Source organism: Equus przewalskii, chromosome 9, assembly GCF_037783145.1.
Source record: "Equus przewalskii isolate Varuska chromosome 9, EquPr2, whole genome shotgun sequence".
Lineage (NCBI taxonomy): Eukaryota > Metazoa > Chordata > Mammalia > Perissodactyla > Equidae > Equus > Equus przewalskii.
Window position 1 is genome coordinate 56,327,140 of NC_091839.1, and position 17,354 is coordinate 56,344,493.

General features: G+C 45.8%; 2 protein-coding genes across 8 annotated transcripts in view; one reads left to right on the forward strand and one right to left on the reverse strand.

Moving 5' to 3' along the window:
• The window catches only part of CRYBG1 (crystallin beta-gamma domain containing 1), a 190,891-nt gene extending 183,364 nt beyond the window's left edge, over nt 1-7,527 (forward strand). For both annotated transcript variants that reach the window (XM_070559172.1, XM_070559173.1), the window contains 2 exons: nt 1,608-1,770; nt 5,881-7,527. In XM_070559172.1, the coding sequence (XP_070415273.1) occupies nt 1,608-1,770; nt 5,881-5,969 (252 nt within the window). In that variant the 3' untranslated portion in view covers nt 5,970-7,527. The remainder of the gene's footprint in view (nt 1-1,607; nt 1,771-5,880) is intronic.
• Nucleotides 1-17,354, reverse strand: part of RTN4IP1 (reticulon 4 interacting protein 1) — a 150,373-nt gene that overhangs the window by 42,784 nt on the left and 90,235 nt on the right. For 2 of the 6 annotated variants that reach the window (XM_070559177.1, XM_008542740.2), the window contains exon 9: nt 8,928-9,055. The exons of 1 other annotated variant lie outside the window; for it this stretch is intronic. In XM_070559177.1, the coding sequence (XP_070415278.1) occupies nt 8,948-9,055 (108 nt within the window). In that variant the 3' untranslated portion in view covers nt 8,928-8,947. Of the gene's footprint in view, nt 1-8,927; nt 9,056-16,387; nt 16,771-17,354 lie in introns of those variants that run through there. 3 more of the 6 variants (XR_011522576.1, XR_011522574.1, XM_008542741.2) reach the window with 3 other exon arrangements.

Consider the following 17,354-nt stretch of genomic DNA (forward strand, 5'->3'; position numbering starts at 1 on the left):
ATCCTTTTTCAAATAGATTGCTATTTTCACAATTCTTGGAGCACTTTAGAAATTAAAGGTTTTTCATGAAAATATTTCTTAGCTCTGATAGAAGCAGTCCAGGAACTTAATGTGGGAGATAAATCTAACACTGATCCAAGCTATTTCTATCTATGCTTGATTTTTATGTAGCAACAGAACAAGTATCTGTGCTACTCTCCCCTTTGTTCTTAATCTATTTGTTATAGAAATAAGCCCCAGCACTGTCAACAAATCACTCTCAGTTTGTTTCCATTTTGGAGGACCCCACAGAGCAGGATGAAGGGTGAAGAGATACCACCCTGTGGACCACACCATCCATTTCCTGTTGTACCTCATGAGATGGAAGATGGCCCACCTCCCTCTCGCGTCACTCCTGCCATAACAAACACTTAAAAGCTGAGTGTAGTACGGTTTTATGAGAGAAGCTCATGCTTCTATTGTAGATCTTCTTTTTAACTCCTTGATTTTATGGGCTTGACTGTTTGCTCCTGCTGTTTTTCAACTCGGTGCCCCGTGAGTCAGTAGAAGGCATACAGCCGTGTGAAAGGGGGCACAACTGGTTAACTGGGGCTCTTGTGCTTGAGGGAGAACCATCCTTTCAGTAAACAGAAGTAGTGTTTAGACATGCATAGAAGAAATAGTGCATAGAAGAAATAGCATGAGAAACAGAAGTAGCTGTAATACGAAGAGGCCAACCTCTGCCCTTGAATTATCTTAATCAACTCAAGAAAATGGTGCCTTTCAGCAATTATTTCTAACAAACATTTCAGTGACTATTTAACAATTTTGAATTCAGTAGGTCAATGAGAGAAAGCAAAGTGTCCTGGATGATGACAATCCTTTGATCTTAACACAGCAGTACACTTTTCATAAGCATTGGCTATAGCAGTGTGTTAACATCGCATGAACGTATGACTGCCTTACACTGTTTATATGTTAAGGGTGGATTCACTTCAGAGAAGGACCCATAAAATGTTTGCCTTAACACGTACTCTCCTGAATTTGTATTTTCTTCTTTCTCTTTTTTATAGTTGAGTAACACGCCTTTTTAGAAAACTTTAGACATTTCTGATGAAGGAAAGACAAGAGAAACTAATAAATGGAATTTCAAATTTTAAAATGATAAAATGCCCCTTTAGCCACTTCAGTCCTACATCAGCCTTCAAAATTAGAGATGCAGTCATATTCCAGAAAGGTCAGGCTGAGCAGAGGCGGATATGTCGGGGAGATTTAGCCACAGACCCAGCCTCAGAGCGCAGTCATTTCTGAGAGGGACAAATAGCATGATGGGCAGTTTTAATGTTCTAAGATTTCCCTTCCTAGTAAGACAGAGTCTCAAAGAGAGCAGAAGTCTCTTACAAGGGACGATAATTGAGAACTTTCCTTCACTCATGTCATAGAAAGTAAAGGGTATAATATTTGTTATTTGATCCCAGTTACCCTGGCTAAAAGCTGAAATGCCTTATGTGGGGAAGAGGAAGCTAGGCACTAAGATAACTTTAAAAATCAATTTAAACAGGGAGCTGATTACAAGGATACTTGCCTGTGTATGCATCTCTAAGAGTCTTGTCTTTTCCTCTAAGCAGATAGCAGAAGATTGCTGCCTGACGATTGTGGGGAGCCTCGTAACCTCTGGCTCTAAACTGGGCCTGGCCCTCGACCAGAATGCCGACAGTCAGTTCTGGAGCATAAAGTCCGATGGCAGGATCTACAGCAGGTTGAAGCCAAATTTAGTTTTAGATGTCAAAGGTAAGGACCATTTCCTTTATTGTGTCTTTTTTTAGTTAACTAAAAATCTATCCTTTACTTCTGAACGTGATGACTGTACTATTATTAATAGTGAGAGATGCCTGACTATGTGCCGGGCACTGTGCCAGACGCTTTCTCTACATCATCTCACGTGATCTTCACAGCAACCCTAGGAGGCCTGTGTTATCCCTTCCCCCCTCCCCCGCCCCATTTTTCACCCCAAAAATTGAGGCTCAGAGAGGTTAATCAGTTTGGCCACAACCTCACACCCGTAAGTGCTGAGGTGGAATCTAGACATGGGCGGACTTCAAACCATTTGCTTTATTATAGCAATGTTAGACTAAAAAGCACACGTTAAAAGGCTGTGATCTCTCTTAGTCAGTAGAGTTGATGATTCTCATGTATATGCATGTAACCTTTCATTGAAAAGCTCTAATATATAAAAGGAATGAAAACAAACAACACAGCCAGGAGGATTCCAACTGAACATCTGTTCAATGAAGGTAATCCAGAGCAATCTGGTGGTTTTTGGGGAAGAATAAAAATTTAGGCCAGTGGTTCCCAAACTTCATCTGTATCAGAATCCCCGAGAGCTTGTTAAAATAGATATCTGGGCCCCACCCTCAGTTTCTGATTCAGTAGGTCTGAATCTGCATTTCTAACAAGTTCCCAGGTATTGCCCATGCTGCTGGTCTGAGGACCACACTAGGAGAACCATTGATGATAATTTAAAAACAACATCATACAGGCCAGCCCTGGTGGCCTAGTTGTTAAGTTCAGCGTGCCCTGTTTTGGCGGCCTGGGTTCGGTTCCTGGGTGTGGACCTACACCACTGGTCAGTGGCCATGCTATGGTGGCAGCCCATATACAAAACAGAGGAAGATTTGCAACAGATGTTAGCTCAGGGCAAATCTTCCTCAGCAAAAACAAAAAACAAAAGAACAAAAAAAAACCCAACATAAAACACAAAACTGACCTTCTAATAATGTAGACATGGGAATTCAGTGAACTCTTGTTGCTATTGAGAGGCAAATGAAGACAGTGTTTTATTCACGTCGTATGGGGTGATTTAACTTTAAATTATTAATGGAGACTTTCTATTTCCTATCAGGAATGCCACCATGATTATGTTTGTAAATTTAGTGAAACGGTTATAATGTAACCATACTACACCACATGTCCCATTTTAAATCGTGGCTAGAAAGTTGGCTCAATTTTACTTTAATCAGCGCTCTTAGCCAAAGCTGTCATTAAAAATTGAGATATAGGGGTAAAGAAACAGCTCCAACCAGGTTTAAAATAACTTTTCTGGATAATGGAGAATAAGCCTGAACGTTTTCATCAGGGGCTTTGGTGACTGTCTGAGGAGCAGAAGTGGCTGTCACTTCTGGATGAGCTCCAGGTGGGTAGAGTGGCCAACCCACTTAACAATGGGATCAGAATTCACAAAGAAGCTGAGGGGCTGGAAGGGCGCTCGGAAGCAGAGTAAGGTTGATGAGGCGAAGGCAGAGCACCACAGTCCGGGAGCACAAGCTAAGGGATATATAATTCCGGGCTGGGTGGAGGCCAAAAGCCATACATTAAATAAAATGCAGGCAGGACCCTTGGATGTAAGAAAATAAATGCAACATTCTGGAAATGGATAATAATATAACTGTACCTCCTTCACATTACATTTGGTACAACAGATTTGTCAATATGTAGATGGGTGAAATACCCATTTTACAGATGATCAACCTGAGGTTCAAACTGGGTATGAATCACTGACCCAGACCTTTATTCTTATTTTGATCAACTTGTTGAACTGGAGCTCCTCAGTCTACACAAGATAGAGTTTCAAAGCCTCCAGAGAAGCCAAAGAAATGTGACTAAGTTGGAAACACTGGATTTTTTGGAAAACATGGATTCCTATTGCTTACAAATGTGATCAGCTTCCTGTGTCCAGGGTTAAGGTTGCTGTAATGTTTAGGAGCTAGTCTCTTTCAGCATTTCTTCTTTTATTCTGTCAACATGTATTTATTGGGTACCCACCATGTGGCAGGCTCTGGGTGTACCAAAGTGGGAAAAAAAAGATAGTATCTTGGCTTCTCAGAGCTTACATTCTAGAAGCTCCAGGCATATAGGATTCTCCCCCACTTGCCACACTGGCAGCTGACCAGGAGTAAGGATGCCCGGCTTCAGTCTTGACTCTGGCAAGAACTGTGGGACCCTAGGAGGGTTCCTCCTTAGAGCTTCACTTTAAGGCTCCAAGGTCCCTTTCTAAATGCCTGATCAATGAGTCTAATGCCTCTGGATCAGGATGATGTTCTGTGTGTTTGTGAATTCTCAGTGGCTCTGGTATGGGAGCTGCAATAGTCACTCATGTCTTGTTCAACTGAATTTACGTTGTCTCAGAATGTGGGAGAATGGTGCCATCTGGTGGACATGAGAGTGTAGGGTACACATCCCACATCCCGTGTGAGGGAAACAGAAATACTTCCCTCTCTTTGGTGCACTTAATAGGAGACTATGAGTTTTATCAGCTACGACTGTTGAGCCATTTGTTACCTACTGCTCCTGCCATGACATTTATTAGACCAAGTGTGTTTCTTCTATCTCCCGGTGTTTGGGGAGTGAGTTACGTTGGCAGACGTGCATGTATTACTCTAGACTTCAGACACATTAGGACGATAGTAGAAGCTGATTCATGCTCATTTTAAAACCATCAAAAGTCTGGGATGGTTTTAATTCTCCCCAAAGGCAGAAGAATAAATCAGATGGTTTCTCAAGAACTTTCTAGTCTTCCTGATTCTAATTAGAATCATGATGTAATATACACAAGAAGTATGATAAGATACTATAATCGTGAAGAATGAACAAAGATGACATTGTGAGCTTAATACTTCCTGAACTCTCGATGGAGCATGGTGCGCCTGTCTCGGTGGAGCCAGTGGGGTTTGTTAGCGGTGGTAACTTTTGCTTCGCTGCAGGCCCCAGGCACCGTGCCCTTGTTCTGTCCTATAGCTGGTTGTGTGGAGGCTCTAGATTATTGATGAGAATAAACCGATTTCTTACAAGGAGTATAGGATGATTCCCCCCCAGCTACCCCGATCTACTGTGTAGTTTTCAGACCTTTTGGATATTTTGTAAATGCTTTACAAGAGACTAAGAACGTTTAATTCTTCTTGGCCTGAGGATGCAGTATGATTTCAACACTAGTCATACTGCGTCTAGATGAACAGTCTTATTTTGATGGAATCCTTGGTGATAGAACCTTGGTGCTGAGGCTTATGCTGGAAAAGGGTAATGTATCTGAAAGGATGTTTATTCTACACTGGGGAAAAAAATCAGATGACCCTTTCTTTTGTTGATGAGTCTTCTCTATGACAGAAGAGGCCATGCGGCTGTTTTTATCACTAAGGTATCTGAACTATCTAGTAGGCACCCTTGGAAAATCTTCTTACACATTCTGGTGGAGGGGAGTTATGGAGACCACGCTAGTTTTACAGTACAGTGGAACTTGGCACCTAAAATGCTGTGAATTTTTATCCACCGAAGCCTTTGAGTTCCCAGGAGTGGGAATGCTGCCCTGCCCATACTTCCGGGTGTCACTCAAACCTGTCTTTTGACCTAATACATACATTTTTCATTGCTCCTGCAAACCTGTTCCATCTGACAACCATTCCACTACTGTCGGGCCTGCCTGCTTTTTTCCTTGCTGGTATCTCAAATCCACGATCCTGCCACTAAACGTATTTCAAAATCTCTTTGTTCCTTTTCCCTTCTCTAGACTCCTCCCCATTTCTCGCAGTTTCAGGCATCCTTAAAGTGACTGTGGACCACTAAGACCTGAGTAGGAACAGGAGCCCCGGCTGGGTGGGAGCCCCGGCTGGGTGGGACCTCCTGTGTGGGGCTGCGGGCACCCATGCAGGACTGTGACACTCACTGACGGCAGACTGGCCCGCTCCGCCCGGGTGCCTTTCGGGGCTCCCCTCCCTGCTGTGGTTCGTCGAGGCACAGAGTTTTACCCCTTGCTGACTTTTGTTATCCTGGTGCTGTGATGAGCCACGGCTGCTTAGCGCCCCTTCACGTGGGCAATTTCCTTTATTACGTTCCTTTTCTGTCTTTCAGGGGGTGCACAGTATGATCAAAATCACATCATCCTCAACACTGTCAGCAAAGAGAAGTTTACACAAGTGTGGGAAGCCATGGTCCTATAACCCTGAATGAAGAATGCAGGGGGGCTAATTCTGGAGGTCTTCCAGCTACCTTATAAAAGAAACAAGGACTGCTGCCGGCACGGCCGAGAGGAACATGGATGTGCTCCTTCAATCACAGCCATGACTGAGACCACCGTCTCATCTTTTCAAAAGACTGTAATAGTTTTAAACCAGTAATTCGTCCTTCTCTCATTTTTTGCCTTTCATTTCCTTTCAGGTTGCCTCATTTGCAGCTTTTGGGTGTTTTTTAAAAAATGTTATATCAAGACTTTAAGACTATGTACATTTTAAATTATTTCCAAAGAGAGTGACAGGAGAGAACAGGAACAAATTTACTGACTATGTGGATCTACAACTCCCTTACTCTTTCAAGGGCAGGATAAAAGCGTAAGTTTGTATAAAAGACAAACATGTTTAGCATCTGAAAAGAAATGACTTATTAGGCATGTAATTTTGGTCCTTCACCTTCTGTTTTCAGGAATTATTAATTATGCTGTATAGCAAAGTGAGGAAAGCCTTATATATTCAGACGTATTTTAAGGAACTGAACATAAAGAAAACACTATTTTCTTTCTGTTAATATTAAAAAAAATCAGTAAATTTACAAGAGTTCACGTCCATGTCTGCTAACATTTAGTAGCAAGATTTGGATTATTTTAACTCACCGTGGGCCACCCTAGAATGTCACAAATGAGCGTTTAATGCTTTTCTTCCAGTTGCTGCCGGCACAGTGTTTCCACGGCTTAATGTATTGGCCCATCCCCCCTTATCTACGACTAGTTCTCAAGCAATGTTATGCAATCCTTTGCTAAAGTCAGGTCTTCTAGCCTAATTTCCTGCCCCCCTATTGAGAGGCCTGCGTGGGGCTACCTTCCTGTAATGTCCCATGGCCGCGCTCCATGAGTGCCGGTGGGACAGCCTCAGGTCTCAGGGTGTTGCGGCCCCTGCCTCACTTACTTCTGGCAGCAGAAACAAGACGGGTGGAAGGCTCGAGAGGAGGATGACCAGCAAGTCTCTCCAGAAAATAAAGGAAAGGAGGCCTTAAGTGATGCTTGTTGGTCAAATCTCAGAACTCTGAAAACCCTAAAAAGGAGCAAGCATGTCAATGAAAACTGAAAATGTTTATGCTGCTGACAATACACTGGCCCACACAGTGCCGTTCGAACAGTGCCTTCTAGTTTTGAACAAAATTGCTAAACACTCCTTGAATATACTCTTCCTCTTTTTGTCCTCATTTCGTTGTCCTTGTCACTGAATACTGGTGCTCCTGTCACAGGGAGAACAAATCTTGCTTCCTTTTTGTCTGTTTGTGTGTTTCCAATTCTAAAACGTTGATCCTCTCTGGAGTCTGTGGTGGGCAATCATGTCATCAGAGACGTTTATCTTCAAATAACGTTTGCACATGTCCCCCAGCAGCCAGCATGTCTGTCTTGTTCTTAGATGTACAGCTCTGATTTTAGGCCTCTGTGCAGATCATTATAGTGTGGTGGGGTAAGACGTTCTGCAATAGCCTGTGTTGAATTCATCTCTTGAATAAACTTGTTTCTGGTGAACTGTATTGATGAAATCTGATAGAGTCCCTTCAGTAGCCCTCATAAACTTCAAAGAGAGTCAGCTGGCAGATTAGAAACAAATGTCTGACTGATGAGGACAAGGCTGGTTTCAGGGCTGCTGGAAAGGTTCCTGACTACACTCCTTCCAGCCCCAGCAGTGACAGGCCACTCTCTACTTTTCTGAGTGGACAGGAGGGTAAGTGAGGTCCTCCCTCGAGAGTTTTGACCCTCACTACCACCTGGGAGCCCTCCAGCGAAAACAGCCAAGATCGTTCAGATGGAAATCAAAGTGGCTTTATTTACAACTGGAAGAACATCTATTTTCTTTAGAGATAAATGTGTACTGGTGAAACCAGCAATTCTAGTGAAAAACGCTCATCCAACACACTACCAAATGAGTGACTGACAGGAATAAACCAAGTCGAAAGTTACTCAAACAGGTCTCTATCAAAAGCTAAAAGGTAGTCTCTAAGGTGGACAATCAGGATGAGTATGACAGGAAACAAACACCTTAAATGAATGAAGGCACAGACTAGAGATTCAAAAGCTGCAACAGGCTTACTGGCGAGATACCTAAATGCAGGCATTGAAGGTCACAAACTGAAGGACTCTGGGCCCCATTGGAATGGCAGTAATTTCCATGGAAAAGTCCTCAGAGAAGCATGTTTCAGCTGTTGAAAGAAGCCTAACCCTTATGCAAAATGTAAGGGTTTTAAAGGTTAGAAATGTTAGCATCACCTTTCATTTTCTAAGACAGTAAACAACCAAATCACCACCAGGTTTTTATACATGACCCTAAGAGATTCAGAACTTCGAAAGCTGTTACGACCACATGACAGCAGAAGAATGAAAAGCAAAGGAAACCCGAGCCAGTCAGAAAAGTGCTGACTGATGAGTCTAAGAAGGAACTAGCTTTAAGTGAGCTCTCCATGCTGCCATCCGTCCAGTGCCAAAAGCTTGAGTCTCTCACAAACATTACGATAATGAGATAGAGTTTGAGCTCAAACAGAAGGTGCCACAACTACGTGCAAGTCTGGTGTGAAAGAACAGCTTGAAAACAACAATGTGCAATTTTCACTGACTTCATAGACAAGTCCAAGTAGGGCTGTTTTCACAGGTCTTACTTGTGTCTCCCTGTGCTTGGCCCAGAGGACCTCGCGGCAAATAGGAATGCAGGGATGTGTCAGGGGCGGGTTACACAAGAAAGCACTCTGGGCAGGCCGGGTGATGTGCAGACGGGGTGGTGTGGCTACAAAATCAATCTCCGCTCAGTTCCGAAGACAGGAAATTACAGCAAAAAGGTGTTTGCTCTTTCAAAATTCTGGAAATTCTAGCCTAATCTGGAAAGGGATGGCTAGAAAAATGTTTGGGCCCACAAGCACTCACCAAATAAGAAAGACAATAATCACCAAACTGAGGATTTATTTAAACGACAGTAATTACAGTCTTTCCTCGTGCGTGTCCTCTTTCTACCTTCAGGAAGGCTTCGGGAACTTTAGAAAAAGGGAAGGTTTTTTCAATTACTGGCTGAATCTGTAAAACACAAAAAGAGGTTGACTGGTGGATAAGAAAACCTACATCTTTCAAGGCAGATAATGTCTATAATTAGCTTCTTTACAATGTCCCTCAAGGCCAGTCTCCGGGGCCTATCTTTTTTTATTTTATTTTTTTGAGGAAGATTAGCCCTGAGCTAACATCTGCTGCCAATCCTCCTCTTTTTGCTGAGGAAGACTGGTCCTGAGCTAACATCTGTGCCCATCTCCCTCTACTTTATATGTGGGACACCTACCACAGTCTGGCTTGCCAAGCAGTGTCATGTCTGCACCCGGGATTTGAACCAGCGAACCCCGTGCGCACTTAACTGCTGCGCCACCAGGCCGGCACCCCAGGGTCTATCTTGTGCCCCTGGGTTAGGGGCTCACCACCAGGCCACGATTGCTGCCCCCATCCTGTCTGCTTCTCCTGCCTCTGCATCTCCTCTCTGTAAGGTGGCCCGCCTCAACCACCACTCAATCTTACTTCTGCTCTGTGTGGTCTCGTCACTGTCCTACTCAGAACCTTCAGCAGCTCCCAAGCGCGGCATTCCAAAGGCACTAGCATCCCAACCTCAGCCCTCACACAGACCCCATGCTTTACCAGAATGGTCTTCTTGTCATTATCTGAACACAGTACGTTTGTGCCTCTCCTCTGGGAATTCTACTGCCCTTCCAGCCCAGGTCTCACACTACCTTTCTGACCCCCCATCTGCAGTGTCTTCTCTCGCTGAACTGCCACAGGACCCGCGTGGCCCTCTTCACAGACTGCTTGTTGCAGCTGAGTACTGTCTCAGCCACCTGGTGTGGATGGTAAATGCACAAGGTTCTTGCTGTCTGCATCCCTGTGGCCCCCTCGCAGGCAGCGCACAGAACAAGGGCAGATTTTTTGTTTGAATTTGTTAAATGTCTGGCATATCTCCTCAGCCAGAGCCCAGAGTACTTGCGGTAGAGGCCACCTCTTTCGTATCCCCCACAACACCCAGCACAGTGCTGGGCACATGGCAGGAGCTCACTAAACGTTGCTTAGGTGAAAACCAGAAAGATAACTGGAGAGCCGGAGTCGTGTGTGGGCTCCCTGGCTTCAGGAGAACTTGTCCCAGGCCGGAGCTGCCCTGGGAGGTTTTGCTAAACAGTGGAGCAGCTGGTTCGAGTTTACAGGAAAGCCATCCCAGCCAGCTCACAGAGCCGAATGCCGCTGGCTGTGTCCCACCCTGTCCATCAGAACTACCAGCAACCTCCCGCAACCAGGGCCCAGTCAGCGCCCTCTCTCCCCACGCCAAAATCCAGCCGACTTTTCCTTTTCAAAACTTCAAGCAAAAGTCCACTGGGTAATTGTCCACTGGCTATTTCAGTGGTCTGCCTCCCATCGCTCCACGGGCAGGGCTAAGTTGTCAGAAAGCAGAAGCCAACGCCTACGTTTTATGACCCCTTTCCTTTTACAAGATGAAGAAGTAAGTGCTCTTGTGGTGTCGGACGCATCTGATGTACCCCCTCGTGTGAATTTCACAGCCCGGTCACCAGAAGAGCATCTCAGACTCTAAAAGTTTTCTTCTCTGAAGAGTGGAAAATTCTCTTGTACCCACAAATCACAATAAGCTCATAATAAAAATAAGAGCTCGCACTGTGTTCTCACTGTGACAGGCACTCTTTCAAGTGTCCATGTATTTTACTTCATTTAATTCCTACAGCCACCTCATGAGGTGGGACTGTTATAACTCCCACTTCACAGATGAAGGAATTAATGCACAGAGTTAAATAAGCTGCCCAATGTCACATAACTGCTAAGTGGTAGGGCAGGGTCCAGTCTGGTGCCAGACCCTGCGCTCTCACCACTGTGCACTGAGCCCTTCATATATCACCGCTCTTTCTACATCTACTCCTAAATCTTAAGGGGGAGAGAAAGGCAGCCAAGGATTGTAAGGATTTATCACAGCCCGCATCTTGGCTGGCCTGCCTCATGCTAAGGGACCATGGCAGCTGAGGATCTGATCTCCAAGCCCTACGTCCAGGCCACCAAGATGACAAATGTGTGGTCCATGTGCCACCACTCCCCTCTGCACCTATGGAGGACATCACTGATTAGTAATCATGGTCCTCCCCAGCAAGCCGAGCATGACCTCCGAATCTTCCTCAACACCACAGCCACTATGAACAGATCTGAGCTGACTTCTTTGATGAACCCACTTGCCCTCTCTGCTAGAAGAATGGAGCGCACTGAAGCGGCTTCCTGCAAGCCCCCCAGGGAACCTCCTGCACCACCTCTCCTTAAAGCCCCTGGGACATTGTTTTCTGGATGCTGATTACCTGAAAAGGAATCACCTGCATGCGTGCCTAAAATGCAGAGTCCTTGGCCTCCTATTCGAACAACTGAACCAGAATCCCTCGGGGTGGGGTGGAGACAATGCGTTTTAAATGAGCTTCCTAGCTGGGTCTGCTGCACACTAGAGGTGGGAAGCACTGCAGCCTTTCGCTCTATTCTTAGGGTCCCTGACTCACATCACAGACACTCATTCATTCCACAAAGACTGACTGCCTCCTACGTGCTAGGCACTAACCCAGAGCAGGTGCACACAACAGGCACCTGAGAGAGAAACCAAGACAGAAAGGAGGCATTGACATCAACTTGTCACTGAGCACCGGACACCAGTAACCAAAGCAACACAGCAGCGGTGTTACCAGAGGTCACAAACGAACCGTGAATCCACCTGCTCGACTCCAGCACGAACCGCCTCGGCTCGTCCAGCTGTGCTCACTTTGGAACTCCAACCGGAGACACGGCTCCTGAACTGATGACACAGGCAGCCTGCAGCGACTGCACACTTTAATCTGGCTGGTCAGGCCTATTGTGGCGAATAACCCAGAAGGCTGACTGTGGCATAATAAGTCATTCAGCTCTTCCCGTAAGTGACAATGAAAGAAAAGGCTTTTGATTAACGGGCAGGCAAATGCCACTACTGGCTGAATATGTGACAGCAAACGGAGATTAACTGGATAACGAGGTGCAGCTTCACATCAGAGCCAGAACGCTTGTTTGTTACGGACAAGGGGATCAGGGCAAAACCCAGAGAGGGGACAGAGAGGTCACTCACAGTGCGCTGGGGACATTTATGTGATGACACGGCTGGAGTCCACCCAACACAGGGAGCCCTGTTATAAAGCGGGTGGGCTCAACCCCACACTTCCCGCTACGCACGGGGCTCGCAGCTGACCGGGAGGCGCCCATGGCAGCGGCACTCATTCCAGTCTGGGACCCAAATCTGGGGTCTCCTGATTGTGCCTTACTTTCCTGAAACAAAGGCTGTAGAAAGCCAGGCCCCAGGGTTTGGCTCCTGTTGCCTGACATCCCTTCTACGAGAATAGGGCCAACAGGAACCTCAACCTCCCGTTGTGGCCTGGGAACACTGAAGCTTCCCAGCTGCTGGGCAGGGCTCCTGGCCTCTGAGGCAGAAATCCTCTCTGCCCCTTGAGAGGACAGAGTAAAGAAAACCCTCTGACTACAAGAGCGCAGGGGTGCCGGTGGAGAGACAGGACATCGTCCAGGCTGGTCCGGCAGTCGGCAGAGAGGTCTTCCCTCAATTCCCACTTTCCCAGTGAGAATCACAGAACAGCAGAGCTTAAAAGGGATCCAAATAGCTGAGCGAGACTGCCGACAGATTAGGAAACAAGTGCAAGTGGTTAAGTGCTAAGCGCAAGGTCAGAGCTGTCAGCAGATGAGCCAAGGCCACGGTCCAGGACTCCAGACTGCATTACCGCATGGCCTGAGTGCAGTTTGGAGAAGGGAGTTCGAGTCAGAGGCTGTGCACCTCCTCCCCAGACCCTCGGCCTCTGCCTCCACTGGGCACAGAAACCGCAGACTTCAGAGGGTGGGGCGTGTGGGGGGAGAGACAGATGACAGACACCAGGAGGGACCTAAGGGCTCTGGCCTGAGTCCAAGGGCACACACCCGTGGACAGGCACTGGGACCCAGGGCGGGGGCGGCAGGACCACAGTGCCGGCACTACCTCTTGGGCAGTATGCCCTGACCTTTGCGACAGGTTCAATATTTCTAGGGTCGGGTTAAAGGGGAAGAAGGGACTTCAACTAAGGAGATTTGAAGAAGACAAAAGGAAGAAGTGAGCTCTGCTTGGATTTGCTATTTCTGGAACTTCCTGCCCCCAGATGGAAAAATCAGAACTGGAAGACAGGTGGTGAGATAGGGGGTGGGGATGGGGTAGTAAATGTGCCCATTTTGGAAAGCATCCAGGACTTGTCCCTAGGTCCCCTTGAAAAAAGGCACTCCTTGGGGCCGGCCTGGTGGTGTAGTGGTTAAGTTCGGCACACTCTGCTTTGGTGGCTCTGGTTCACGGGTTAGAATCCCAGGCACAGACCTACACTACTCATCAGCCATGCTGTGGTGGGGACCCACATATAAAGTGGAGGAAGACTGGCACAGATGTTAGCTCGGGGCTAATCTTCCTCAGGAAAAAAAAAAAAAAAAAAAAAGGCACTCCTTCCGGCCAGAAGGTGAGAGGAGAAACTTGGCCTACATTTCCTCACAGAAACAATTTCAGTAGCATCAGAAAAATTTCAATAGCATCAAGGCCATGAGATCTAGGAGGTACCTGCCATGTCTGGTGGTGGTTCTAGGTTTTTAGTCCTTAGTCATTACGTTCTTTCTATGGAAGAAAAGTCCAGTTGCAAATAAGGAGCTTAAAGTTTCAGAATGTAACTCATTGCTAACCTAGGGCCTGGCCATCCCAAGAGGGGTCTGGGTAATCACCTGCCTCAGAACTTACTACATTTTTCTTAAAGCTGCACAGTCCAAAATGGTAACCTCTAGCCATGTGTGGCTATTTAAACTTAATCAAAAACAAATGAAATGAGAAATTCAATCCCTCAGTTGCACTAGTCATATTTCAAGTGTTCAACAGCCACATGTGGCTAGTGGCTCCCAAACTGGACAGTGCAGACAGAGAACATTTCCATCACTGCAGAAAGTTCTAGTGAACAGTGCTGCTCAGAAGGTTACTCAGTGTGGCCAACACCTCTCTCCACACCCTACTGGGGAAAGCAGAGTGCTAGTTGGTCCTCAGTAAATGTTCTGAATTAAATTCAAATTGTTACGATTCTGACATGGACTAAAATAAAGAAGTAAACTGAGATATTTATATTATTGCTCAACCAAGAAGCTTGGCTGGTCACCTAGGATCTTCAATAGATCTGTGGACATTAAGTACATGACATCAAAGGGATGTAATAATTACAAGAAGACTATATGTGTACAAATAAACATACTCAAAAAGATGAAAGGTACAAAGAAAAACCTCTCTCCCAGACTTGACTAGCAGCCATCCAGTTCCCCTCCTCAGGGGCAACCAATATTTCAAGTGTCTTTCATATTTTTGAAATATTTTATACATTTTGCTAGGCATAATGAGGGTCCCCAAATATGTCCACATCTTAATCCCCAAGAACCATGAGTACGATAACTTACGTTGCAAAAGGGGCTTTGCAAAAGGGGCTTTGTGATTAAGCTCAGGAACCTGAGAGGGGGGATTATCTGGGTGGGCCCAGCGGAATCACAGGGGTTGTCAGAAGAGGGAGGCAGGAGGGTGAGTGAGAGAGGGAGATACGATGATGGAAGCAGAGGTCAAAGTGATGTAAGGCCAGAGCCAAGGAATACGGCAGCCTCTGGAAGCTGGGGAAGGCAAGGAAGCAGCTGCTCCCCTCCAGCCTGCGTCCAGAAGGAAGGCAGTCCTGCTGGCCCATTTTGGACTTCTGACCTCCAGAACTACAAGATGATAAGTTTGCGGCATTTTAAGCCACTGCATTTATGGTAATTCGTTACAGCAGCAATAGGAAACTAACACACGCATATATATATATATGGATGTACATATATATATAGATAAGTAAATATGTACAAATACTTGCCCTCAAAGCACAGTCATTCTTATCATAGCTGACTATGCTCTAAGGAAAGTGCCTCGCCGCATACTCTCAGTCCTGAAAGATGATGAGAAATACAAGAGGATTTTGTAGACAGAATTCAAACTCCACCCGTCCAATGTTTGGATGACTATTTAAGCAAGCAGAAAACAATGAAGGTTACATGAGAGATTTATTTTGTAACTATTACTGTCTGAATCTTAAAGGCAGCAAAGGGTGGTGGAAGGAACTGTCCCAGAGGTCAAGAGACCTGGGCCCTGCCTTGCTGTGTGACTTTGAACATGTCTCAGGGCCTCTGTCTATTCAAATGTGACACAATGGCAGGATGGGGGGCAGGGAAGGTGACGACAGGAAACTAGATACGTGCTAGGTTCTCTTATTTCTAATCTTTGAGCATGCTAATCAATGATGTATGTTTGGTCTGAATATAATTTTTGCTATGGGCCTCCCAACCCCCACCAAAAAGTTTGCTAAATAGTATAAAACTGGGAAATGTTTATGTGCTTAGGAGAAGATGCCAATTAACTGTAGGCACGATTTCAGTAGAAGCCCATTACCCTCAAGGTGCTCATTATAAACCATTCTTTGTATCACCCTATTGATACATAGAACATCTTTGAAATACTCAAGAAACTGGTAACATTGGTTGTGTCTGACTGGGAGAATCTGAGTGACTGAGGGACTCCTGGTCAAAGGAAGATTTTGTGAAATTACTTTTCCTACCTTTCGGATTCTGAATCTTGCAAATATACCATCTACTCAAAAACTTCAAGTATTTTAAAAGAGTAGGCTCTTTTGGTTCACGGCTTTGCAGTGTCAAAAAAACAACTACAATTCCTCTATCAGATACCTGCTAATTATGTTCATTAAGTACTCAGTCAGGGGCCGGCCCTGTGGCCAAGTGGTTCAGTTTGCATGTTCCACTTTGCTGGCCCAGGGTTTCGCTGGTTCAGATCCTGGGAGGGGACATGGCACCACTCATCAGGTCATGCTGAGGCGGCGTCCCACATGCCACAACTAGAAGGACTCACAACTAGAATGTACAACTATGTACTGGGGGGATTTGGGGAGAAAAAGCAATTAAAAACGAAAAAGTACTCAGCCAAAGCTTGGAAGAATTTCAATGTCCTCCTCGTCTAATTTAACAATCTTTACCAACCACACGATACATAAGTAGATCTGCTCTGTTATCCTTTCCAATTTCCCAGGGTAGACAAAGACCTCTCACAGCATAAAGAAGCAGGATGCACGACAAGACAGCTGACCTCGTCGTGGCATCCAATGTCACATATCAACTCCCACAGTCCCCGAGCCCTTCACTGTCAGAAATGTCTCCCAGGCCCAAACAACCCTGGTCAGGAGAGAAGAGAATCAAAGACCAAAGGAACATTTTCTCACTCACCCTCATTCGAGGACTCTTCAAGGGCATCTTTACTTCTGTCATGTTCTCTTTTAGCCATTCTACCAGTTATCTGCCAAATTTAATAGGTACATATACACAAGTCTCCTCTCTTCTCTGTTGTGTAAACAACAATTTCCAGGTAGAGAGAAAGAGAATCACAATATTTTGAATACAAAAGAGCGAAGGTAAGCACACGGACAGCCTGGAGCGGCTATCAGGCCAAGCGCTACCGTGCGGTGGACTTCTGGAGGGCAGGGGCCTCTGATGATGGGGCTCCAACCCCAGGAAGCACTATGTAGAGCTATGGGCCAAACTGTTTGATGGTAGTTCATTTCTTTCCTCCTAGAAAAAAATAAGCATCCCTGTGGGATGTGGGAAGAACCCTATAAAGAAGCACAGACGTCACAATAAGGCTGAGCCGCTGTCTACCCAGTATACTCCAAGACTTAGAAGTCCAAGAAAAGGCATGCAAACTTGGAACCAAAACATTTGGGAAAGAGAAGCAGGCCATCTCCTATCATAAGGTCCTCGGCTGTAAGAGATTTTAAAAACTAAATGCACCCAAAGCAGCCAGTAGTTCCTAAAAACATTCCTTTTCAAAACAGAAATGGAAAGATGAAATAGGCCAGCAAGGGGCAGCCGCCAGCAGAAGAAAGTCCATCTCGGGGGACTCTTTGTGAGCGGCTTAGCACAGATCATGTGGTGTAATGCTGCCCTGCTCGAACCCCTTTCCCAGCCCACTGTGAAATGACAAGGACAAGACAACTTAAGCTGAAGTCCCAGGTCAGCTTCAAGCACTAAGAATGCAGCTGAGTGGTGCCGAGGGAAAAGCAGAGGAGTCAGGAGGCGTGAGTTCTGGTCGCACTTCTGCAACTGGAGCACAGCCCTTGACCTCTTTGAGCCAGTTTTCTCATCTATAAAACGAGAATCAGTTTATCTATGACCTCATGCAACACTCTAGAGTGTG